This window comes from Peromyscus eremicus, chromosome X (genome assembly GCF_949786415.1).
Source record: "Peromyscus eremicus chromosome X, PerEre_H2_v1, whole genome shotgun sequence".
Taxonomy (NCBI): domain Eukaryota; kingdom Metazoa; phylum Chordata; class Mammalia; order Rodentia; family Cricetidae; genus Peromyscus; species Peromyscus eremicus.
The window spans coordinates 65,450,049-65,476,026 of NC_081439.1; the positions used below are offsets into that span (position 1 = coordinate 65,450,049).

General features: G+C 35.0%; 1 protein-coding gene and 1 long non-coding RNA gene across 3 annotated transcripts in view; both read left to right on the top strand.

The window, feature by feature from the left end:
• LOC131899055 (uncharacterized) overlaps nt 1-25,978 on the top strand; it is a 372,739-nt gene that overhangs the window by 210,932 nt on the left and 135,829 nt on the right. For both annotated transcript variants that reach the window (XM_059250423.1, XM_059250424.1), the window contains exons 11-12: nt 1,105-1,194; nt 13,704-16,150. In XM_059250423.1, coding sequence (XP_059106406.1) covers nt 1,105-1,194; nt 13,704-16,150 — 2,537 coding nt within the window. The remainder of the gene's footprint in view (nt 1-1,104; nt 1,195-13,703; nt 16,151-25,978) is intronic.
• Nucleotides 17,722-22,683, top strand: LOC131899056 (uncharacterized). Its single transcript, XR_009376052.1, has 2 exons — nt 17,722-20,444; nt 22,111-22,683. It is a non-coding gene; the product is annotated as an uncharacterized LOC131899056 (long non-coding RNA).

Sequence of the window (25,978 nt, forward strand, 5' to 3'; positions counted from 1 at the left end):
TTACTTTCATTCTGTGACTGTGCACACTAAATAGATGTTTTTTTAAGCCAACTAGTCACTCTATTATTATGAACTTGCTGCAAAGTTTTTAAAGCTGATTATGTTTTTAGTTGTTACATAGAGTTTTACATGTCATAACATTTTAAACTTCATTTTTTTCTTTGAGGTAGCATGTGCTTTAATAAAAAACAGACAATAAATACAAGAAATATATATATATATATATATATATATATATATATATATATATATAGAGAGAGAGAGAGAGAGAGAGAGAGAGAGTGTATGACATTTAAATACATACTATATATGTTGCAAGAGAAAAGCATATTGAGAAAGTGAATGAAAATAGACCTGAAGAAAACTGGTAACATCTGAGGATGAGGATTCCTGAAAAAGAAACAGCAAATTCAAAAGCCATAGATAAGAATGTACCTTTTTTTTTGGAGAAATAAGACAAATCCATAAAACTTGTAAAACAGTGGTCTGCAGGTTATTTACAAACTTGTTTAACCATCACTACCATCCAATCACAGAACACCTTCTTTACTCAAGAGGAAACTTTGTAGCAGCATTATTCATTAGAGCTTAAATGTGGAGACTGCTCAAATACTCAACAAATAATGAGTGGATAAGTTAAATGTTGCATATCTACACAGTGGATGTTATTTAGCAATATAAAACAAAAGAGTGTTGACTTTTTGGTATGTAATAGGTAAACCTGGAAGACATTATTCTGAATACAAAGCAACTAATCAGAAAGAACCACATGTTGTACAATCCATGTATATAAAATGTCCTGAAGTATATATAAATCTATAGAGGCAGAAGGAATCTTAGTGGTTGCTTAGGACTGTGGTAGAAGAGGTTAGAAGTTTATAACTATAGGGTATAGGCCATTTGTTTAAACCTCATTTTAATATGGGTTTAGTAAGCTTCATGAAATTTGAGAATAGGCGTACCATTACAAATAAGTATATTTGAAAATTATGTTACAGCATCAAAAAAGATTTTTAGTCTGGAATTGTATAGTAAACATTCTTTTACATAGTATCATTTAATTAGTAATTGTAGAATAACTGAGTCTGTTTAATATGATTTTAGGTTTTTGGAGGCCTGTTACCCTGCCTCCTAAGCTTGGCCAGGAAAAGAAAACTGAAGAGCAAAAGTCTGTACAGCAAAAAGATAACAGAGGTGAGTATATAGTAGAAATTGTCTAAGAATTTAATCATGTTATGTGTTAATATTTGGGAAAATAAATTCAGAATCTGAAGTGTAATAGTGGTTACAAGGTAATGTAATACATAATAATACTTAATTCTGTGATTTACTACAAAGGAAAAGTAGCAAAACAAAAAGGCACATGAAGTAAAGTCCAGCTTTTATCATACACATGCACATGTTTTATCATACACATGCACATGCACACACACATATGTAACAACAGTTAAAGAATAAAGAGGATACGAATTTGAAAGAGAGCAAGGAGGAATACATGGGAGGATTTGGAGGAAATTATGTGAATATAATATCAAAAAATATCTTTATTTTAACTTGCTTTTTTATTTATTCTTTGTCTCTTTCACATCATACATTCATTTCATTGTCCCTTCATATCTGCCGTCTGCTCTTGCAACCTTCCCTACAAAATAAAATAAACCAAAATAATCTAGTCATGAAAACTGTACTATGACACAGTGAGTCATGCAGTAAACCCTTCTATCCATATATCTTTTCTTGCAAGTGTTCATTGCAAAGAGTAATTGGTCTGGTTCTAGGCCTCACTGGGACTCCTCTTGGATATCCTGTTGCCCTGTGTTGAGGAGATCCTGCAGCTTTGGATCTGCAGGACTAGCCCCTTCACATGTTCCAGAAGATCATAGATGGGGTGGTGTGGGGGGGAGAGTTGCCCCCCCTTACCCCTCACCCCTCTCTGCCTGCTATAGATGAGGCAGCTGACCTTTCCCCTTGCCAGTTGCAGCACTCAGGAAAGCGGTCCCTGCTCCTTGTCTGGGCAGTATAGTAGAGCTTACTCTGTTGGCAGAGGCACAGGTGAGCTGACCCTGAGGATGTGAGAGTGGAATAGTTGGCCACATACCCCTCATCTGCCAAAATGTGATGGTGAGAGCAAGAGAAAGATGCCCTTCCTGCCTTGATCCTACCACCTGTGGTAGGCAAGGGAGCTGACCCTTCCCCTTACCAGCTGTATCACATGGGAAAGTGGGCCCTACATCTTACCTGAACAGCACAGTAGAGCTGACCCTACTGACCGGGGGCAGGGCATGAACCAGTCATGAGAACATGAGTGTGTGGGAGATCTGGCCCCACCCTTCATCTGCCATGTGGTGTTGTGGGCAGGGGAGATGCCCCCTGCCCCACCTCACTACCTGTGGCAGGTGGAAGAGCTGGCCCTGAGGTCTTAAGAATGGGAGAGCTGTCCCTGACCATCACCAGCTGCAGCACTTGAGAGAGTGGCACCTGTACCTCACCTGGGAAACACAGTAGAGCTGGCCCTGAAGGTGTAGGTGTGGGAGAGCCAACCCTGAGGACATAAAATCAGGAGAATTGGCCCCATCCCTTGCCCATTGCTACAAGATATGAACTATCCAGGGCAATGCTGGAGAGCTCACCCTGGTGGTGAAGACAAGGGAGAGCTGGCAGACTGGCCAACCCTGCAACTATCCAGACCCAGAACCAGAGTTATGAGTTGGCCCACCCTCAAAAATTGCTTTTTAAAATGTGCACGTATATATTAGGTATATGACTTCATAATACTTTTTTCTTTTGTGTGGACTATATTTTCATGGAGTCAAAATCAAATTTAATTTGATAAAATATTATAGATATCTATTTTCATATTATCTATAATTAATATCAGTTATCCTTTTTGTTCCTTATATTTTGGGTCTCATATAATAATATTTTTCTAGTTTCAAGGTTGTAAAGTTTTCTACCTATTTTTTCTAAGAGCTTCATAGGTTTGGGTCTTACATTTCACTGATTAGTGTATTTTGGGAATTTTTTGTATAGTGTGATGTAAGAGAGCCTTTCATTCTTTTTCAAGTGACTGCACCTTATTCCGTTATCATTTGTTAATAAGATTATTCTTTTCTACATGGAATGTTCTTGATACCTTTGTAAAAGAAATCAGTTTAAATTGATCCATAATTTTATGTCTAGATAGTAATTTAGCCATTAATTTACCTGCTTATCATTGTAACAGTACCATACATCATTTCAAAAAAATATGCTTTGTAGGCACTTCAGCACCCCAGAAAGACCCTTTGTGAACCACACTCAGAGTAACTGTCATGGTACTATATAATGAAATTTTGTCAGCAGAGTACTGATAAATTGGTAGGGGGTAAATTAGGACTACATAGTAGTAAGTGAGGTGAAAACTTGCTGTGAACTATCATATTGGATCTAAGCAGTGTGCCAGATATTGCAAAGAATGGTCTAGGGATGAAGACTGCATTCACAACTGAACTCCTAATGAACCATACAAAGGTATGACCACATTCTGCGATTCTACCATTGGAGCAGAGCCCACAGACTGGCCCAGCATCTGTAAACTGATCTTTTAAAGGAAGACACAAAAAAGGGAACAGGACTACTTGTGGCAATGGAATTCATACGAGTTAGATAAGCTTCTTTCTTTTTTTATTTAAATTTTTTCATTCCTTTTACATACCAACCCCTGTTCCCCTCATTCCCCTTCTCCTGCTCTTTCCCTCATCTCCCCCCATATCACCCCTGTCCCCTCCTCATAGAGGGTAAGGCCTCCCTTGGGTAGTCAACACAGGCTGGCATACCAAATTGGGGCTGGACCTAGCGCCCCCCCCCCCCCCCCGATCCTTGCGCACACCAAGCCTATCAGGCATCTCACCATAGGGAATGGGCTCTAAAAAAACCCATCGTGTACTCAGGATAAGTCCTGATCCCATTGCCAGGGGACCCACAAACACTTCAGGCCACACAATTTTCATCCATATTCAGAGGGCCTAGTTTGGTCCCAGGCAGCCTCCCCAACTGTCAGTCCGGTGTCCGTGATCTCCCACTAGCTTGGGTCAGCTGTCTCTGTGGTTTTTCCCATCATGATTCTGAGCCACCCCTCCCAACCCCTGCTCTGATAATCCTTCCTCCCACTCTTCAACTGAACTTGGCCAAGTACTTGGCTGTGGGTCTCTGCATCTGCAGCTAGGGAAAACCCCAGGAACTCACAAGATTGTCCCCAGCTAAGACTCATAGCAATGGTGGAAAGGTGCTTGAACTAGCCTTCACCTGCACTGAAATTGGTATCTACCCTAATTGTCATCATAGAACCTACATCCAGTGACTGATGAAAGCAGATACAGAGAAAGCTTCTTGAAGAAAAAAAAAAAGGGAACATTGAGAATCTTGAATCTGAAACCAGCAAATTTTCATATCCTATATCCTCATCCTGAGTTCTGTCCCTTTCACAGCTGTTTCCCCATTCTTAATACACAGTGCCACTTTATCAGGCCTACTTGGGTCTCCTATAGCTTTGCACTGTATCATTTCCCTCTTTCCTCTTTTATATTTTTGCCTCAAAAAAAAAAAACATGGACTTGGGTGGTTAGTAAGGTCTCAACCTCCTGAGAAACGAGACACTTTATGTTGTCAGGTCATATATCTATCTTCACACCCGTTTATTTTCAAACTGTCCCAACTGTCTCCTCTTTATTTTTTCCATTTCATTCCCGCTTATATTTATATTGCCCTTCTGAAAATTCATAGACTTTTGTCTATTCATAGTGTTCCCAATATTGCATAAATTCTGTTCACAGACATTTATAATTTATCTTTGTCTTTTATTGAGTATTCCAAGTCCTCTAACTTGTCTTCATGCCCTGATATTATGTCCTCCCCCGATCCATTGTTTTTGTGAGATTTACACTAAGCTTTTTGTTTGATTTATTAAAATTTCCATTTCCAGCAATTTACATTGGTATTCTTCAGTAACTCTTTATTGAATGCCATTTTCCTATCCTGCATATTTCATTCAGCTGTTTTGCTTGTCTTTTCTTAGAATTTTTGGTGGATTTGTACCTTCTTTTCTTTGTATACTTTCTATATAAGTTGCTTTTATGATTTGCCTCTCCCACTTACTAGTGCAAAAATCAGTAGCTGGCTAGGTCATAGGCCCTAGTACTATTATTATGCTAAATTGATATATGTTAAACTGTCCCCTATGATCTTACCTTTATGCCCATTGATTAGTGAATCTCTTAACCCTCCTCAGAGTAACTTCTTTTTTTAAAAAGTGGCAATTAGTACAAAGACCCACCACCAATTCCTGAGCAGAGAATAAGAGACAGTAGAGTGCTCAGCTCTAAATGGCACTTTGTGTCACACTGCCTTTTCCCAAGGTTCAGGGATCATTACAGAAGAAAGGATTGAAAAAAATATAAAAGCCAGAGAGAGTGGCTATCTCTAACAAAACTGCATATGCCTGTCATGAGAGCACAGTTGTGTATGAACTCAGAGCGGCTGGAGCTACACATTATGAAAGGCTAGCCATGCTTCAGTAGATGGTCCCAAAGACACACACATATAGGCAGTACTAAGTGGACTCAGAGGGTATTAAATTTAAAAGAGAGGTAAAGCACATGAAGTTGGGAAGGAAAGCTGGAGGGTGTAGAAGTTGGATTGGAAGGGAGGGAGGGAGTAGATTGGATCCAAAATTATATGCATGTATGAATATTAAATATAATACTTATTAATAAGAAGCATATATTAACAAATATCACTTTTTTACAATTTAGGCACAATATATCAGTAATTCATTCTTTGAACATTGTTAAGTCCTTTCCAAATCCAATCTAGACACCAGTCAAGAAGAAACCTTTCTAACATAGAAGTTTAAAGAACAGTTTTACTAAATCTGTGGGCAGTTTCCTCCATTAGACCTTCTCCAAAATGGCTTTTCATGAAAATTTTATTCATAGAATCCCCATGTGGCAAGGTATCAACTGTATAAATGATCTCAATTTATACTTTTTAATCTTCCCTCATCTAGTTAGAACAAAAGCCCCTTACTAGAAAGGTCTATCTTAAAAAAAAAATTTCAGGCCATCAATTCAGGCACAGTGTAACTGCAGCTAATAAGTTTGAGCTGATCTTACAACCTTGCAGGCTCAGATTTTATCATAATAGTTAAGAGTACAGTCCCAGAAGACACATCTGGTGGCTTGGAAACACATCCTAAATAAAATATATATTAGTCAGACAATATAGGTTAACCAGATTCCCACTGTGGCTTCCCACCAAGGGATATACTTCCTTAGGGCTTTAAGTGTAGTCCAATTAAATCAGTTCTGTCTGTTTTCAGAACAGTTGCCTAAAGGCTGACAGTTTAAGGTAGTTTTGTGTGACCAACATACCAGTTGATACCTTGAAATGCTTTATTTTCTATGTATGTGTTGGAATTTAAGCTATCCCATACCATTTCATATTCAGTGCTGCCTGGTGTGGATTTTAGGCTCAAAGAACTTACAACACCTTGAATCATCAGCCAAGGAAGTTTTCCTTAAGAAAGGGAAGAAACTAACAGAAACAGTTGTAAAAAGCAATGATCATTAATTCTTGTTTAGAAACCCATGCCCAAATTTGTAAGGCTTAGAATCTATTGTTATAAAATTAGTATATGCCATCAGCAATTATCTGTTTTATTTTCAGTTATCTGATACTTTACCAAGATCTTTTGTATTGATTATGTTGTATGCAAAAGTAACAAAAACATTTTTGTAGAATATTTATATACATCTTAATCAGAAATACAAGTTACAAAATTTTTAAAAAAACCTTTAAAAATAGCTTTATATGATATTTCACCATTCATAGTACGATATGATTGTCAGCCTATAAAAGATCAATTCTGTTCTAGGGATAGCTACATTTAGCAATCAAGTTTCTATATTAAAATGTTATACCAGTAGATAAAGTAAATTAGGCTCTTAGTACATTATTAAAACCACACTAATATTGAAATTGAATAAAAGGTAACAGCAGTGAGCTATGCCCCAGAGATGATCCAAAGTCCAATATATCAGGAGTGATTAAACTCCTTGTGGTATGCTCTCCCTTAATTTACAGTATGGAGAAGAATTGCAAGTTAGGAATGCAATCAGTCTCTGTGTTGCAAATATAAAGGTTGTTAGCATCTTGTTTCCAGACTAATTAAAGGACAAATCCTTACCTGTAAGCATTTATGCATGATCCAGAAACAGTGAAGCACTCATCATGTTTTGTAAGTTGGGGAGTACATAAAGGACTGTCCAAATGCTAACACACAATCTGAATTCTTTTCATTGAGTAGAGTGATTTCTCCTTGACACTGCTTAATATTACGTCTGAAATAGCAGGTCTATTAGAGTTTGAGCGTAGATTCAGGTCTAGGCTATAAGATCATCTAAAATCAATAATAAAAAGCCAAAGCAAAATAAACCAGTAACTCTCTTTTAGAAAAGAATAGCCAAGAAAGCATAGATTAATTCCAAGTCTCAGGGACAAACAAGAATGCCCTAAGTCTTTTTTATCTTCTTTCTTTTTAGAATTTAAATTGACCTGCCCAAAAATATTTACAAAGGGTGGTAAAATCATCAGAAATTATGAGTAGACATCTAATGTAACAAGTACTTATTTGAAAAAAATTAAACCACTTGCAGTGTATCTACATCTAGAAATTTCCTGTACATTTTATATTTCTTTCTTGATCTACTTTGATAGACTAACAGAAACAAATAAGATTGCTTCAAGTTACTCATTCGAGTTTCTGTATTCAAAGCATTTACATTCAAATTATTCCTCAGTGACAAAAGCCAGTGGAATTGTGTCCTATTACACTTTTTACCCATTTTTTAAATCTGAATTATCCTTTCAGTACTTATGAAGTAGTAAGTATTTAATGTATTCATATCATTTTTATCCGAATCAGCTACATTTTTAATACAAATTATTTTCTCCAGTTGAAGTAGCAGTTAATTTAGAATTTGAAGAATTAACATTACAACTTCATAGAGATTCTGGAAATAAAACAAGTGAACAGGTGGCTGCTTTATATAACAATGAAGATATGACTTAGTGTATTAGTTCATTTGTGTTACTATAATGCAATATATGAAGCAAGTTACAGTATAAAGAAAAGGGTTTTGTAACATTGTTCTTAAGGTGCAACTTTGAGGGGATACATCCCCTGGTAGCATTTTGTTTAGCAGAATCCTAAGGTCATACAGGGAAACAAATAACAAGGAACATGGAACGCATAATTAGCTGTGTATTCTCTGATTTCTTTTACTTATCTTATGAATCAACTAGCATTCAAAATAATAGTTTTTACTTGAATGTGTTTAGATTCCATCATCTTAATATTGTTGCCATAGTTAGGATGAGAGCCTGTGCCCCTGGAAGTCCTAACAAACCAGATTCAGTCATCCGTCCTCAATAAGCTTATTAAAGGAACCTAAATAATAGTGAAGAACAAAGGAGATTTAGTACATATGACCAAATTGGGAAGAGAGACAAAGAAATCCAGTGAAACCCCTACCAAGACCATATTTGGTGCTCTGACATTAGGTTAAGTTTTAAATAGAATGAAAGAGGTATGCATAACTAAGTCCTGGTCAAGGTGTGGTCATGCCCATAATTGACTTAGTATTGCCTTGACTCTGGTCTGTCCTGCATAGTGGTCTGACAAGTTACCATGTTGGTGGTATGTGAAATCCCTTCTCCTTTACAAGTTCTCCCTCTGACTATCATCAAGCCTAAGCTACTTCTCTCAGTGTGTGATTTCTTGGGGGAAATTATGATTCTGTGAGGTTCCTTGTTTCACCAGTCCAGATAGCCAAAGTAAGAGACAGAAATGTTTAATGCCCCCATTTTTTCCAGGCATTCCAATTACATTTCCTACTTCTTTATTTTTTTAAAATGTCATACATGTACATAATGTATCTTATCATACCCATCTCCCCATTCTCTTATTCTAACACAACTCCCTACTTCATTTCTCTACAAATGTTTTATAACACACTGAGTGCAATTAGTGTTGCACATGTGCGCAGGATCATCCACTGACACACAGACAACCTACCACTGGCCAGCACTTAACAATGAAACATGATTCTTTTTCTGCCAGGTTCTGTCGTTGGGCTTGTGGTTTCTCTAGTCATGAATTTTGACCATGATTATAGAACCAAGCAAAAATTCCCTCCTGTAGTGCAAGCCTCAAATCCAATCAAGAGAGTTGTTGGTGACTCCATAAACAGCCTTGTCATTAATGTACAAGTGGGCATATCTTGCCTCGTAAGTGAGTACACAAAGAGTACAATATTGTATAAGCTCATTTTCTCCCAGGACAGTCTGCATATCATTTTGTAGCACTATGAACCTAGCCAGGAGAAAGGTAGTTTCATGTTCAGTTCAAGAATAATTTCTCTGTGCCCTACAAGTGTGGTGTCTTCAGCAGTAGGGTCTTGGCATCTAGTTAAGGTAGGCATCCAAGAGCAATAGACATATCCTTCATTGTTTTGGGTGCCTCTCAATGAATCTGTGACAGGGAAGTAACCAATGCCTGACACTGAAATTTTCATTAAGCCCGTATAGTTGAGAAGCAGCATTATTCGCCCATGTCGTACTTCCATTAAAAATTCTTTTAATATGTGTGTGTGTGTGTGTGTGTGTGTGTGTGTGTGTGTGTGTGTGTGTGTGATATGTGTGTATGTAGATTACAAACTAGTGGAATGTTGTTGGTTGTTTTTCTATTCTTTTGGTCTTTGGTCTTTTGGCTCTTTTGGGTGCCACCAACCAGCTCCCAAATCACACATGGAGGCTTATTCTTAATTATAAATGCCTGGCTTTAGTTTGGCTTGTTTCTAGCCAGCTTTTCTTAAATTAACCTGTCTACCTTTTGCCTCTGGGCTTTTTTCTTTTCTTTCTTCTGTATATCGTACTTTCACTCTTACTCCATGGCTGGCTGTGTAGCTGGGTGACTGGCCCCTAATGTCTTCATCTTGTTCTCTTGCTTTTTATTTCCCCCAGATTTCTCATTTTATTTATTCTCTCTGCCTGACAGCCCCACCTATCCTTTCTTCTGCCTCATTATTGTCCATTCAGCTCTTTATTAGACCAATCAGGTGTTTTGACAGGTGTAGCTAGAGTTTTCCTGCCTGGCCCACAATCAGGACAAATCTCTCTCACCTGCCAGTCCCACAGCCCCTCAGACCCAACCAAGTAAACACAGAGACTTATATTGGTTGCAAACTGTATGGCCATGACAGGCTTCTTGCTAACTGTTCCTACAGCTTAAATTAATCCATTCCCATTAATCTATACCTTGCCACATGGCTCGTGGCTTACCAGCATCTTCACATGCTGTTTGTCATCGTGGTGGCTGGCAGTGTCTCTCTGACTCAGCCTTCCACTTCCCAGCTTTATTCTCCTCCTTGTCCTGCCTATCCTTCCTGCCTGGCCACGGGCCAATCAGTGATTTATTTATTGACCAATCAGCAACACACTTGACATACAGACCATCCCACAGCAGCCTTCCTTTCTTGTGTGAGATGAAATCTTAAAGTAATTTTAATCTGCATTTCCCTTAACAGCTAAGGATGTGGGACACATTATGAATTATTAACTAAAATTTTATATTTATTCTTTTGATAAGTTTCTTCTCAGTTCTCTAGCCCTTAAAAAAATGATGTCCTTCATTCCCTCTGGTTCTTAAACTCTTCCCACCTCCTCTTCTGCAGAGTTCCCTGAGCCCTGAGGGGTTTGATATAGACATCCCATTTAGGGTTGAGTGTTCCAAGGTCTCCCACCATGCATATTTTCTGGCTGTGGGTCTCTGTATTTATTTCCATCTACTTCAGGAAGAAGCTTCTTTGATGACATCTGAGGAAGGCACTGATCTATAAGTATATCAGAATTTCATTAGGAGAAATTTTATTGCTGTGTTCCTTTAGCAGAACAGTAGCATTTGATTTTCCCCTAGATCACTGGTCTCAGGTTATTGGCCACCCAAGCAGTATTGGGTATGGGTTGCATCTCTTATAGTGAGCCTTAAATCAGATATTGGTTGGTTGCTCCCACAAGATTTGTGACATTATTGCACCCAGTGTATCTTACAGGAAGGTCACCATTGTAGATGTAAGCATTTCTACCTGGGTTGGTGTTTACCTTTCTCCTATGGTAGCAAGCAGAGTACCATGAGCATTAAGTCTGTAGGGGTGAAGGCACTAGGTAGGCACCACCTCAACTTCTCCTTGCACAATTGAGTCACTTAGGTGTTGTCTTCAGCAATAGAGCTTTGCCATCAGTTTGTAGAGAGTAATTATAAAGCCTTGACAATAGCCTGGATTGTTTGAGGGTTCCCATTGGACTCCTTTGCCTAACAACTCGATTAGATATAACACATTTCCGGTGCTGGGAACTGAATTTGGTGATGAGATATCAAATTTCATCTCTGTCTCTCTCATTTTCGGCAATTTCATATAGATTGCCTTCATATATGTATATAGTATAGAAGTGTTACTGTATTAGGTTTCCATATGACCCCTCAATTGGCCCTTAGTTTTAGCTGTTCCTCCCTGTATTCTCTCCCTTGCTCCCTTTCCCCTCCACCTCCTTGCTTAATCCTCCTGTTCCAGCCACCTCACCACATCCTGCCTTGTCTATCTATAAATAGCTATAAATAGCTATTCTATCTCACGTTCCTGGGGAGATGCAACAAAACCACCCATATTCCAACAAGACCACACCTCCTATTACTGCCACTTTTTATGGGCCAAGCATTCAAACACATGAGTCTATGAGGACCATTCCTATTCAAACCACCATATACTATTAGAATAATGTTTAGGTAAAAACATGAATCACATGTAGATCTTTATGATAGTATGATGAGAAACAACTGTTATGAGAGGGAGCAGTGACCACTAGTTTCAGTGAGAGACTGTCTTAAAATTTTAAGGTGAAAAATAGTGGCAAATGTCTGATAATGACTCTAGTCTCCACATGGGTATGCAGAACTGAGCACACATGTGCATACAACCATACATCACAAAAATAAAATTAAAAAATTGACAGGCCTGGGTACAGTATCACATTTTCATGTCCTTTGTAGTTATGTGTCTCTTTATCTTATGACAAATATTTAAATCCATTTATCCTCATAAGATCATATACTTAATATACCCTTTTGCAAATATATAATTTTTCATGTCATTCAATAGTGTAGTACATCTTTAACAACTGTATACTTATTGTCTGCTCTTCAGACAGATTGTCTATTACTATTCTAGACTATTATACTGTTACCTTAAATATGGAATGTTATTACAAACAGTCATACTGTCTTTTTTTTAGAGTTTCTGCCAGGCAGTTACCCTTTGTCACTAATTTATAATGATAGCACTTTATAATTAAAGTATACTGATACTTGTGCTCAAAGACCATAGCCATTGAGGAAAATAATTACATTTTCAGTACTTTTAACATCTAGCTTGGTATAGAAAATAAGTAATTTTACTTTTATATTTATTATAAAGCATATGAATTTAGGGTACTGATCCCTGTCCTCACCATTATGCAAACATCAATTAATACCATTATGTTTTCAGGGGCACCAAAATAACTTTATATACTTATGAGAATATACTCTCATTTTATTAGAAATAAAGTCATGAAGTCTTTCCAGGAAGAAATGTTTCATTATAAGTAAATCATATATGCCTTATCCTAGTGAATATCTTTCAAAGTATACCTACTTGATTGTGCAACTTTTATAAACATCAAAAAAGAGTAAAAAATTATAATGATCTTTTATGATTTTATGATCTTTTATATGATCTTATGATGATAAGGATGAGAAAGCCCATGTCTTTGTCTGTAAAATTTATTACCAATTTCTAAATGGAAATTACCATTCAGTATTCCTAAACTCTTTCCAAAATATGATTTCATGTTTAAGCATAAAAAATACTTAAAACTTGGAGGGAATGGCAAAACAGATGTTTATATTTGTTTTTAAATTTCAATCATGCACCTGCTATGTACCTTGATGACAAGATTATCCATAATGAAATTCAATAATTTTAGTTTAATTTTAAAGCTAAGTTATTGGTAAATATCTACATTTCCAGGATGATATAACATTGAGTTCTTGATAGCTATACAAGATATCATTGCTATTAACTTTCGTACCAGAATATATATCAAATACAAGGGTATCTTTTTCTCCTTAAATATACAGATTTTATACATTATAAATGCTGTAGCCCAGGAACAAATAAAATTCTTAATATTTCTAGAAACATAATGAAACAATGTAGATATATTTATCATAACAAATTTGTAAAGCCATAGTTTTATATTGGTCAGAGCATTTTATGCGTTCTTATATAATGATTTCTTTTCTAAAGAGTAAGCTCTATCAACTTAAAGAAAATGACTATCTGAAGTAAATGACCATGTTTCATTTATATCTTAAAAAGCTGAAAATGGCATTTAATTGAGAAGAAAATTTAGGGTCACGGCCTCCCCTTAAAAAGTCAAATGAAACTCACCATAATAATACTTTGAAGGAAATTATATTTTGTTTGCACAGATTTCTATTGTAATATGAACATAAAAGTTATATTCATTATATATTTGCCTAGTGTTGTTCATATTTTATTCTCTATTAGTTTGCAGAATTCAGTTAGCAAGATACAAGACTGAAGACAAAACTGTGAGATTCAAAGAGGCATCCTCAAGTCTCAGTGACATGCATCTCTCACAGGAAAAAGTAAAGAAAAAGCACAGCTATATCTTTTCTCCAGACTCTCAGACATTCACAGATGAAAAGTATCATGGAAAAGCCAGCCGGAAAATATCTGTCTATAAGCACCATTTCAGGGAGTATAGATATGCCCATGGTTGTGAGAGTTCTCGGTATCAAATTACTCCCATTCCTCTAAGTTCTGAGACTTGCACCTCTAATGTATCATCAGTTGTTGGCAGCCCAAATTCAGAGAGTCCTAAATCTGTCACAAGACAGAAGACTCGAAGAAGTCTTACATATTCTTTGGATGTGGGAACTCAAAAATGTGCCAGATGTTTTATGGACATCAGTGACTCTTCTTTTCATAAATGCCCCACAAATTCTGATGATTCTGATTCTGATTCTTCTTTATATGGCCAGATTTCCTCAGATTCTAAATATTCTATGAGCTCTAAAACTGTTAGACACTTCAAGACTTCTCGAAATAGCCGTTCATCTCGATCCCTGGATCATAAGCATCATGTGGGCATCCGCTGCTCTCTGCATGGGGATGATTTTAAATATTCTGTGGATTCTACCTCTTATTTACATTGTGAAAGTTGTTCAGCTCTCCAAAATCTTAAGAGCTCTTCTGCTACCCACACCATTCCTATAAAATCTAAAAAAACCATGGACAAACATAGTACCTGTGGCCACATATTGTCAACACCAGTAAGATTATCTGAAAGTGAAAGCAAGTTCAACCTTACTGCCCAACCTCAAAATAAGGATAATCCTGATGACAGCATTATTAAATTTATCAGTGCTAGAAATATCCAAGATGAGGCTGATGTTGAAGATAAACTTCTTTCCAAAGATGAGACAGACCATGAAGATGAGACAAATACTGAAGATGAAACAGATGCTGAAGATGAAACAGACACTGAAGATGAAGACAACAACAAAGATAAAAAAGGTCCCAATGACAAATCTGATCCTGATGGCAGTGATCCTAAAGATGGCAACTCTGAAAATAATACTGATAGCAATAGTAGGTCTGATCCTAGTGGTGCTTCCGGGCCTACAAGTGGACCTGATTACAGCAAAGATGGTGACTCTAAAAATGTAACTGATCGCAACAATGAGTCTGACCCTGCCATTGATAATGCCTCCAACAGTGACATTAACTTGAAATATAGCACTGATTTAGACAGTGCTTCTGATCTGGCAAAAGATTTCAGTCAACACAGTAATGCTACCAAGAGTAGCACAAATCCAAACGCTGCCTCTGGAAACAAAAATAGAACTGTGCTAGACTACATTTCTGGTTCCAACAATGATGCTGTCCCTCGAAATGACACTGGACAAGGAAATAATACTTACTCTGAGAATATTAGACCAATTGCCCACAGTTTTGACTTCATCAAAAATGAGACTGATTCTAACAACAATCCCAGTCCCCCAAATAGCCATAGACTACCAAAAGATCTTGAGTCTAACTATAATACCAAACCCAGTAATGCTATTAGTCACAATGTTGTTAATCCTAACAATATTTCTGATCCTAACTATGACACAGAGTCTACTAGCACTGCTGTTCACAAACATACAGCTGCCATAAAACATTATTCAGACCTTAATGATGTCACAGTGTTTACATACAAAGTAAAACCAAGTTTTCTAGTCAACCCAAACTATTTTTGCAGAAAGAAATATGTTAGTAGACCCAGCTCTTTACTTAGCACTACCAATGCCATTGATACTAGCAACATCACCAGCTATACTAATGCTATTAGCTCTCAGTTTACTGCTGGAAAAAGCTATACCCCAGAAAATAAACATTTCCCTAGATTTAGTCATTTTAATGGTTTCAATATTATCATCAAAAATATTCAGAATGCTCATAATTCTACTAGTACCACCAATACTAATATTTTCACTGATACGGAATTAAAAATCAGCTTCATATCATCTATTCTTAAAATTATTTATGGAAATATCTCTAATTTTATTGCTGGCACCAACCATAATTCTTATCCTGATTTTTTGATAACCTCTGAATTTTATGATCCACTTGAACTTGGTAGAGCTTATATAATTTTTGATAACCAAAATATTGGTGCTCAGTTCCAAAATTCTGCTGCATACATGGACTCTGATACTTCTAAGTATTCCACTGGGTCAGCAGATGCCCTTGATGCCAAAGAATCTGGCTTTTTAAAAGATTTTCCTAGGGTCCAGAATCCAATTGGCATCAAGGATTCTTCTCCTTTCAAGATTCTTTCCAATCAAAATATTACACTCCCTAGTTTTGATATTATAGTGGAAGCTGAACTACCAGATGTTGTGAAGTTTGCTATATCATCAGGTGCTGTGAACCAATTATTTAAGGTAAGTTTACATAAATACACATCTCAAATTCATCTGTTTCCTGTAATTTTTAGTGTTAGGTTATTGAACATAGTTTAAAATTATTTTACTTAGTTGCATATATAAACTGTGGAATAGAGGAGACAAGTTATCTGGTATTACTTCTTTGACACATTAAAGTCTGTAGTATGATATTCAATAAGAAATATTCATCTTGTATACATTTGGTGAATGGAAAGATAGCTGAATAGGCTGTAATAGACTGTTCTACTTCTCTACTTTCTTAATAATGTTTGAATAGTTCATAAACAGAAACCTAGTCACAAGCAAGCAAGTAAATTTTTACAAGTGTATCGCCAATGTGTACCCTTGTTTTGGCTATATTCCTCTTCAGTAATAGAGAGAGGAAAGGTGAAGGGAGCTATGGAGGGAAAGGGACAGAAGGAAGAAAGAGAAAAGCAATCAAATCAAAATTAATCTTAAGTATTGTGAATGAAACCATTTAACCAAAATCAACTTTGAAAACACTGATCTTTTTTATTTAATATTTTTTTCATTTACATACCAAAACACTGATCTTTTTAAGAAGGGTATTTGAAGTAGCTTTGGCATTCTACATTCTCATTTATTTTTAAATGAATAGCACTTGAGTTATTTTGGTAACATATCAGAAAGCAAAACCCCCCAATTGCTTTTCTAACTTTAGTTTAAAACCTGTTTATCTTATTTTTCTTTATAATGAATAAACCTATTTTTTTTTCATGCAATAGCCGACTTTATTCAGAGAATCAGACAATTTATACTCTGAGGGTTAAGAAGAGTCACATAGTAAAGTGCACAATCACAAGGACAAGCCACACATGGCAAAAAAAAAAACATGTTGTTCCATAGAGGCATGTAAACAAATAGCAATAGCCAGTTTAATGAATAATCTGAAACAACTCCTCTCCGCTACCAGGGAGCAGTACGAAAACACATTCCAAGAACAATGTGTTTTTGAAGAAACTGAGGTCATAAGACCCTTGTCTTGATTTCTTGGAGTTTTCTCAGAAATACTCAGAATTCTCACACAACTCCATTTTTAGACAGTGTTCCAACATGTGCCAGATCTGTGCATTGAAAACAACATTTTTTTGAGAAACTGAAGTAACTAAATAAATTGAGAGATATATTCCCTTGAGTTAGAAAAGTTAGTATCATTAAGTTGTCAGTTTTTCCAACTTTGTCTGTAGGTTAAATATAATCACAATCAAAATCTTTTCAGGTCATTATGAAAAAATGTGATATTTGCTGGGCATAGTGGTGAATACCTTAATCACAGCACTGGGGAAGCAGGCCAACAAGGTGCATATAGAGCATTCCAGGTGCTCCCAACCTTCAGGAACCTATATTTTTATCAAATATTTCCTCTAGTAGTCTGAATTCATGCACAAATTAAGATTGCTAAAGTATATGGAGAACTATTTTTGACAATAACTAAGTACTGTTTTTTATGTAACTTTACAAAAACGTTATCAACAGAGCATAATTAAGTTGCTATACATTAAAATTTATCCCTTTTATACATTAGACAAAGTAAATAAATAATTTTTTAGTGTCTTGTGCAAATATTCAACTTTATATATTTTTTCATAAAATAAGTAAATTAATATAACTATACATTTAGAGTGCAGCACAGATTCAAATAGCCAAAATAGAAGCCAAAATTATCTCCTTAATGCTTTTATTACTTTAGTAGAGAACAGTTTTATGGTTTTTCCCAAGAGACAGCATCTTCCTAGAAACAGCAAGTATGGCTTTTATGTTTTTCTTATATAAACTTAAAGTTAATACTTGCTAATTATAAGTAATAAAAGTATTGCTCAGATAAAATCTTTAAAATTTAAAGAGCTTGTTTTTCTTGTTTTTCCAATTATTTCTCTCAAGTGAACGTTTGTTTGCATTAGTATGACAAAAATTGAAATATGTTTTATTTATTCTTTTGTTATTTATAACCAAATGAAAGCATGGTTTTAAAGTTTACAATTTTTGAGGACTATAGTTACCATTTTGTGGTTAAAATTATGGCACTTAAGAACTATGTTTTCTAACTAAGGGTGACAAGATAAAATATACCTACAAAATAGATTTCATTTACATTAAAAACAAATTTTCCACGTGCAAGGCATTGATTTCTCTAAAATATAATAACAAAATGAGCTTTTTATGGACTATGTATCAAAATAAATATTATACCTGTCAATATATTTTCTAATGTTTATATCAGGACTAGATAATTGAAATATTTGCAACCAACTAAAATGTTTTCATTGGAGATGAGCAGGCTTCACAGTAAATTGTGAATAGCTTTGGAAATAATGTATTTGTTGTGCCTTCCAAAACAGTATTTTCTATAAGAGTGGTTGCCTTCCGTTAGACATTTGCTGTTCCAGATTTCCCTGGTTTATTATATACATGTTCATTGAAAACAACAGTTGTAAATAGAACATGGATGCTTTTCATTCATACAATTAACAAAATGATATAATCTCACGTTTCAGAAATAAAACTTTTCTACCAATCACAAGTCAACTAAAATAACCAACCCAGGTCCAGCATACATAGTTAAACCACTTGCACCTTTTTTATTGAAGTATTTAATAGACATTTAATAATTAAACCATCCTTTATGCTAAAAAAAAATAAAGTCTAAGTGATTAACAAAGCTGCTAGCATCTAAAAACTCACAGTCTACTAACCTTCATATAAAACAAGTACACATTTGAGATAGCAGGTAAAAGAAAACAAATTTAACAGCTTCTCTCTGAGTTACCAGAGTGGTTTGAAATGTTTAAGATACTTTGATCACAACACGTTGCCAATGTAATTAAGTTAGTTCAAAGTATACGTGTAGGTTATCATTTTATGCTACAAGTTTTTAGAAATACTTAATGATATCTTAATTCCCAAAGTTATCTCTTTTATGGTAATGGCTAATTTTGTCTTTAGTAGAATTAGAACTACATTACTAAATTACTAGTGTCACTGAATAAGTTATCTAAAAGATTACAAAAGCAGAAGTAATACAATTCCATATCTGATGACAGATATGACTGACTTACAAGAACTGCATTAAAACCATTCAGAGTCAGCCATTTTGTATTTACAGCATAATGTTTGAAGTACAAAATGATGAAATAATGACACTGAATAATAAAATACTTTCATGAATATTACAGTACTTTTATATAGTCTATTAAAACTAGAAAGTTATAAGTATGGAGTAGGCATTTCCATTAATAAATGTTTGCACATAACAATCAAATATGCTTTTTGTGCTGAAGTTCCCTCTTACATCTAAAAAGTGCTGCAAATATAAATCCGTAAACATGTTCTTATTTATAAGTATGTTGAATATTTGAGAGATGCAACAGATAAGGCACTGTTTTGGAAAGACTGAAAGTTACAATATAACATTGTCAAAAGTAAAATTGTCTTAAGAGGACAGAAGTTGTTGGAATTGTACTTTTAAGTGCAATCCCTAGTATAACATGTCCTTCCTGATCTTATTACCATGGTGGATTTTATACTCTTTGCTCTTTTGGGTCCTGCCTCCCAGTTCCCAAATAAATACACAAATGGAGATTTATTCTTAGGAATGCTTGGCTTGTTTCTAGCCACCATTTTTAAAATTATCCCATCTACTTTTTGCCTCTGGGCTTTTATCCTTCTCTGTTCTATATACCTTCTTTACTTCTTACTCCATGGCTTGCTGTATAGCTGGGAGTCTGGCCCATAGAGTACCCCTCTTCTTCCCCTTTTCTCACTCCTCAATCCTCTTCCCAGATTTTTCCTCATATTTATTTTCTCTGAGTGCCAGCCCCACCTAACCTTTCTCCTACCTAGCTATTGGCCATTCAGCTCTTTATTAGATCAGTCAGGTGTTTTAGACAAAGTAACACAGCTTCACAGAGTTAAACAAAGGCAACATAAAAGAATGCAACACATCTTTGCATCATTAAACAAATGTTTCACAGCATAAACCAATATAACACATCTTCAACTAATATTCAACAACAGAGGGACATTTATAAGTTTAATTAGTGTGGTTAATGGACCTTAAAACAAATGTTAAATGTCCACATAGTCCAGAGAATGCAGTGTCCTTCAAAAAATGGCCCTCAATATATTTCCATAGAGATAATCAATTTGTTCACTCCTGGCTTTTTATGAGTATGCTATATTTTCTTACAGTGGAAGATGTGTTTCTTAGAAATTTTCAGTCTGAAATACCACGAAAGATCTCCTGTTCAAAGATAAAGGCAACTTGCTCAAGGTCTGTTAATTGTCCGACTTCCTTACTAAGAGCACCATCAGTGTACTAAACATTACCATAAAGTAGCTATTTAATATAACAATTTAATATTTTTCCATGTTACTAAAGTACTTGATGGTCTCTTAGTGTTATATTACTTGTCAGATAATGATTTTTATCTTTCATATTTTTGTAGTGTTGAGTTATTGAACCAGGGCCACTGTTGTGTTAGACAAATGATCTACCATTTAACTACACCTATAACTTAGATGGGGACTTGAAAATGTTCAGTTGAGATATAATAAACTGAATTGTATTTTCTTTTTGGTATAGTTAAAGGTCTCAAATTTAATGTAACCAAAGTATTCTCTCCAAGAATTCTGAGAGGAAAAAAAACTGCAATTAAAAAAAGAGAGAGCCACTACTAATGTAAATCTTTCAGTTGTTCTCTGGATAATTTATGAGAAAAATCATCATTAATCTTAATAAAAGATGAAGATGTTGCCAAGTAAGATGGCACATGCCTTTAATTCTAGCACTCCAGAGGCAGAAACAAGCAGATCTCTGTGAGTTCGGCATAGCCTCATCTACATAGCAAGTTCCAGATAGTCTAACAAAGACTACATAATAAAACTATGTCTCAGAAAAGAAAAATAGCTTTAAACTTTGTTTTAAACTTTTCTTTACATTTATGTGATGTGTTGTTTTCTGAGACAAATACAAACCTACAAAGACATGGGTGAGGAATCTAAAGTGAACCAGTTGTCCCAAGTTCCAAGTAAGAAACACCTTTGTTACTGCTCTCGTGTATAGAAAAATAAATGTCCATGACCTTTCTGAAAGCAATTTCAGAATCATAATTTCCCTGATTCTTCAGGGTTTCTCATCCAGTTTTCTATTATAGTATCAGAGCTGCATTTTTCATCTAGTAAATTGTATACTACCAATAGAAACTGGTAGCATCTAAATAAAATACATAGTGATAAACAATGAAGAAAGAAAAGTTTGTGATAGGCCCTGAAATGACAATTTATAGATAATTATATATGATTCTCAACGAGAAAAAAATTACTAAGATTGCTAATTATGAGAATTTTAAGCAGTTCAGAAAATATGTAACTCATTCAAAATATTCTTCAATACAAATTGTAAATGGTATGTAAAGTTATATAACAAAAGATTGAGAAATCTATGAAATTGGAGGATAGATAAAATTTGCAGTTATTCAAGCACTTAGTAATACAAAATACACTTTTAAGTAGTTACATTGTCTCTATTTCCCAGATGAGGAATTAGAAGCATAGAATATTCAAGTAATATTTCCATTATTACATAGCTATAAGATGAAATAGCATATAATTAAACATAGAGTTAATTTCTATATTAGATTAACATTCTATTGTAGCAATCAAATACAGTAAGCATAGCATTAACCTAATATATCGTGCATGTAGGTTACAAACTAACATCACTATGGTCCCAACTTAGTATTTTAATAAACAGTATTATCCCTGTTATTATAAGATAATCATAGCAGTTTCTTGAGTAAGGACTTGAACTTTTCAAGGGTCACAATATCTAACATTTTCTATTAAATAAACTATTTAAAGTGCTCTATAAGAAGAAATATATTTTTCTTTTATTATCACTGATGACTCCCTAGTTCTTTTTTATCCTGTTTTTGCAGCTCAGCCTCCAAACAGGTAGCAGACAAAACCTTGGCCTTTGATTAATGAAAAGAACACCTTGAGATAGAAAAGACAAAAGCACAATCAAGAAGGTTCTGAGGATATGAGCAAATAACTTCAAAAAGAACTACAAAGATCCCTGAGCAATGTTTATTTTATGTTTATTCTTAGATATTCTCCCCATTCTATGTCCATGCATTTATTGTCTGTTGTGGCCACAAATATTTCAAAGTACCATGTGATATTTGCCCCATCCATATTACTTACATGTGACAGACTCTGGAATTAGGAAAAGGACACACTATAATGTTCTCTAGACATACAAAAGTAAATTTTATTGTTAAATATTCAAAATGCAGACATGTTTTCCAACCAGAAATTCTTCCCTTTATTTTTATTCTCAAGAAGATAGCTTTACCTTTAAAAATTTTAAGAACAATTTTATTTAGTATTGTGGTGACCATTTTAGATTTAAAAGAACCCATACTTAATCTATATTTTATTGTTAATCTTAATTGTTGTTATCACTGTCTTGTGAGTATGGAGCTCAAAATTAAAATAGTTAAGACTCATCAGTATTGTGTAGTGTTTGTTTAACTTTCTATTTATCTCATTCAAGTGAATCTATCTATGGATCCTCCTGAAAGAAACAACAGATCATATAGGACTTAACAATATAGCTGAAAAATAATTGAAATAAAAGAAAACTTATTTCCTTTTCAGTTAGAAGACAGAGCTAGGTTTCTAGACATACTTAAGTAAATACCTTTTGACTCTTGATTTCCAGGTACACTACACACTTAGGACAATCAAGCCATGCAAATTTGAGAAATCTTTATATAAGATACAGGCAGTGAAGACACTCTGTGTGCTCTATTACTCATCACTTAAATTTAAGTGTCTTCTCCAGCTAGCCAAGTCTCCTAAATATTCTGTGCCTTACTTTGTTTACACACACACACACACACACACACACACACACACACACACACACACACAGCATGTTCTCTTTCATACCTTCCCTCAACATAAAAATTACCTCCTTCATAAGCCTCATATAAACAATATGGATGGACTCTGTCCACGAGTTTTTAGTTATAGTTCATTCAATGTAGATGTAAATACATTTGGGAAACTACCAATAGTTTAGCATGCATATAGAGTTCATTGTGCAGATGGGGTGGTGATAGTAACCCACATTGGGAACAGATGTAAGACCCTTGTTTACCATAATAGAAAAGTTAGGCTTCTCTCAAAAAAAATGGATAATTCTTAAGAACTTAAAGCAGTGTAATAATATGATGTGATTGAGCTTCAAAGAAACCAGTTTATTGGTTGTATGGAGGGTGGATTTTAGAGGAAGCTGAGAGTTAAGGGCACTAGAAAGCCTGTCTCCCTGAATTATTGTAGACTTTTAACTCAAATGGTCTTGAAATAAGGCAGTAGGCAGTAAAAATGGAGATGAGAAAGTATGCTTGAGATATTGAAATAAAAACAACTTAAAATTGCTGAGTAATTGGATGAAGGAAGAAAGAAGGAAATACTTAAGAGAACTCAGTTTTCTGATGTGAGTGATATTGGTGGTATGATTAATCTAAAAATAAAAAACAAGGAGTATTAGGTATGCCTGAGGAGATAGTTACGTTTGGCTTAAGATTTAGATTCCTGAGTAACATCTAAGAATGATATCCTTGGCCCTGCAAGATTTCTCAGTGGTTAAAGGTGCCTACTGTCACTCCTGATGATCTACATTTGATCCCTGAAACCTACATGGTGGAAGGAACAAACCAACTCCCATAATTTATCCTCTGACCTCCACACATGTACTAGTGCACATGCACACACATACACACTCACAAATTATAAATATAATTTTTAAATGAAAGTAAAAAATTTAAATGAAAATAATGTTCCCGATTTATCTAGTGTGAGACCAGAATCTTAAGTGCCCTCAGTAAAGAAAGAAAGCTAAGCATAACAATATTAAGAATACCTTGTTTTGTTTTGGTTTGGTTTTTGGTTTTTGGTTTTTCGAGACAGGGTTTCTCTGTGTAGCTTTGTGCCTTTCCTGGAACTCGCTTTGGAGACCAGGCTGGCCTTGAACTCACAGAGATCCACCTGCCTCTGTGTCCCAAGTGCTGGGATTAAAGGCATGCGCCACCACCGTCCGGCCAAGAATGCCTTGTTTTTAATGTGTTTAAATTCCAGAACCTTACATCTTCTTTATTTACATCAATTAGGTGAATGAAGAAAAACCTAAAATAAACAAGAAAGTAACAAACTACATGTTTACATTGAACATAAACACTAATTGATTTCTGAGTCTTTTCTGCATAATCCTAACATATATGAATAAATTTTTTTTAATTCATTTCATTCAATAGCAAATTTCTATGAAAATGTTTCCCCTAGATTTTACTGGCAAAACACACTCTAAATATACAGATTTTTTAAAATTCAGTAAATTGTACAAAACAAGTTTTCACAGTTACTCAACTTGGCCTCCTTGAAGATGCTATTCATTCTGTAAAATAAACCAACAAAGTTGTCAATATATAGGAAGGATATGTTATAAGGCTCTAACATCCTCTCCAGAGCTCCCCTATAGTCCTTTTTTACATAGTTTACTGGATAATAAAGTTGTCCCAAGTTATATACTCACATCTGAAGATTTGGAGCTAGATGCACAGAAGAGAGAAAACATTTGGTATTTGTCTGAATCTGGGTTATCTCATTCAATATATTTTCTAATTCCACCCATTAATCTGAAAATTTCATCATTACTCAGTTTTCTGCTGTTAAATACCATTTCACAGTGTATCTGTACCATATTTTCATTATCCATTTTTTCCATATGAATAACATCTAGGTTGATTAGATTCACTGGTGTGAATAGAGCAACTGGACATTTGCTAAATAAGTATCTGAAATAGGTTGTCAATTCCTTTGGGCATTTTCCAAGAAGCAATATAGCTAGTTCATATGGTAGACTCATTTTTAGCTTTTGGATAATTACTAAACAGATTTGTAGAGTGACTGTACCAGGTTGCAATCCTACCAACAGTAAATGATGGCTCTCCTTTCCTCATGTCTTATGCAGCATTTATTTTGTTGCCTTTAGCCATTCTGACTGAGATAAGATACAATCTCAAAGCTGTTTGGATTTTCATTTCTCTAATTGCTAAGGATGATGAACATTATTGAGATGTTTCTTAGCCATTTTGTTTCGTTTGAGAACTCTCTGTTTAGATCCATAGCCTCTTTATTAAATAGGTCATTTGTTTTTATGAGTCTCTTTTTGAGTTCTTTATAAGTCTTGGATATTAATCTTCTATCAGATGTGTAGCAGACAAATATTCTGCTCTTCACTTTTGTTTCCTTAGCAATTCAGAAACTTTTAGTTTTATGAGGTCCTACTTGTCAGTTGTTGGCTTCAATTCCTGGGTAAATGGAGTCCTTTTCAGAAAGCTATTTCTTCACCTGTATCTTGTATGGTACTTGCTGACTTTTTTTCTTGCAGTTGCAAGTGAACATTGAGGTCTTTGATCCATTTTTAGTTAATTGTTGTTAAGGGTGATCATGGAGACATCCAGTTTTCATAAAATCACTTTTTGACGAAGCTATCTTTTCTCCAGTATATGTTTTTGTTAGCTTTGTCCGATATTAGATGGCTGTAGTGATGATTGCTCAATTTTCTTCCATTGGTCTACATGCCTGTTTTTGTGTCAGTACAATACTGTTTTTTATTACTATATAACACTGATACAGCTTAAAATCTGGAATGGTAATCCCTCCAGCATTGTTCATTTTATTCATGATTGCTTTGGCTATCTGGAGTCTTTTGGTTATTAGAATAATTTTTCTTCT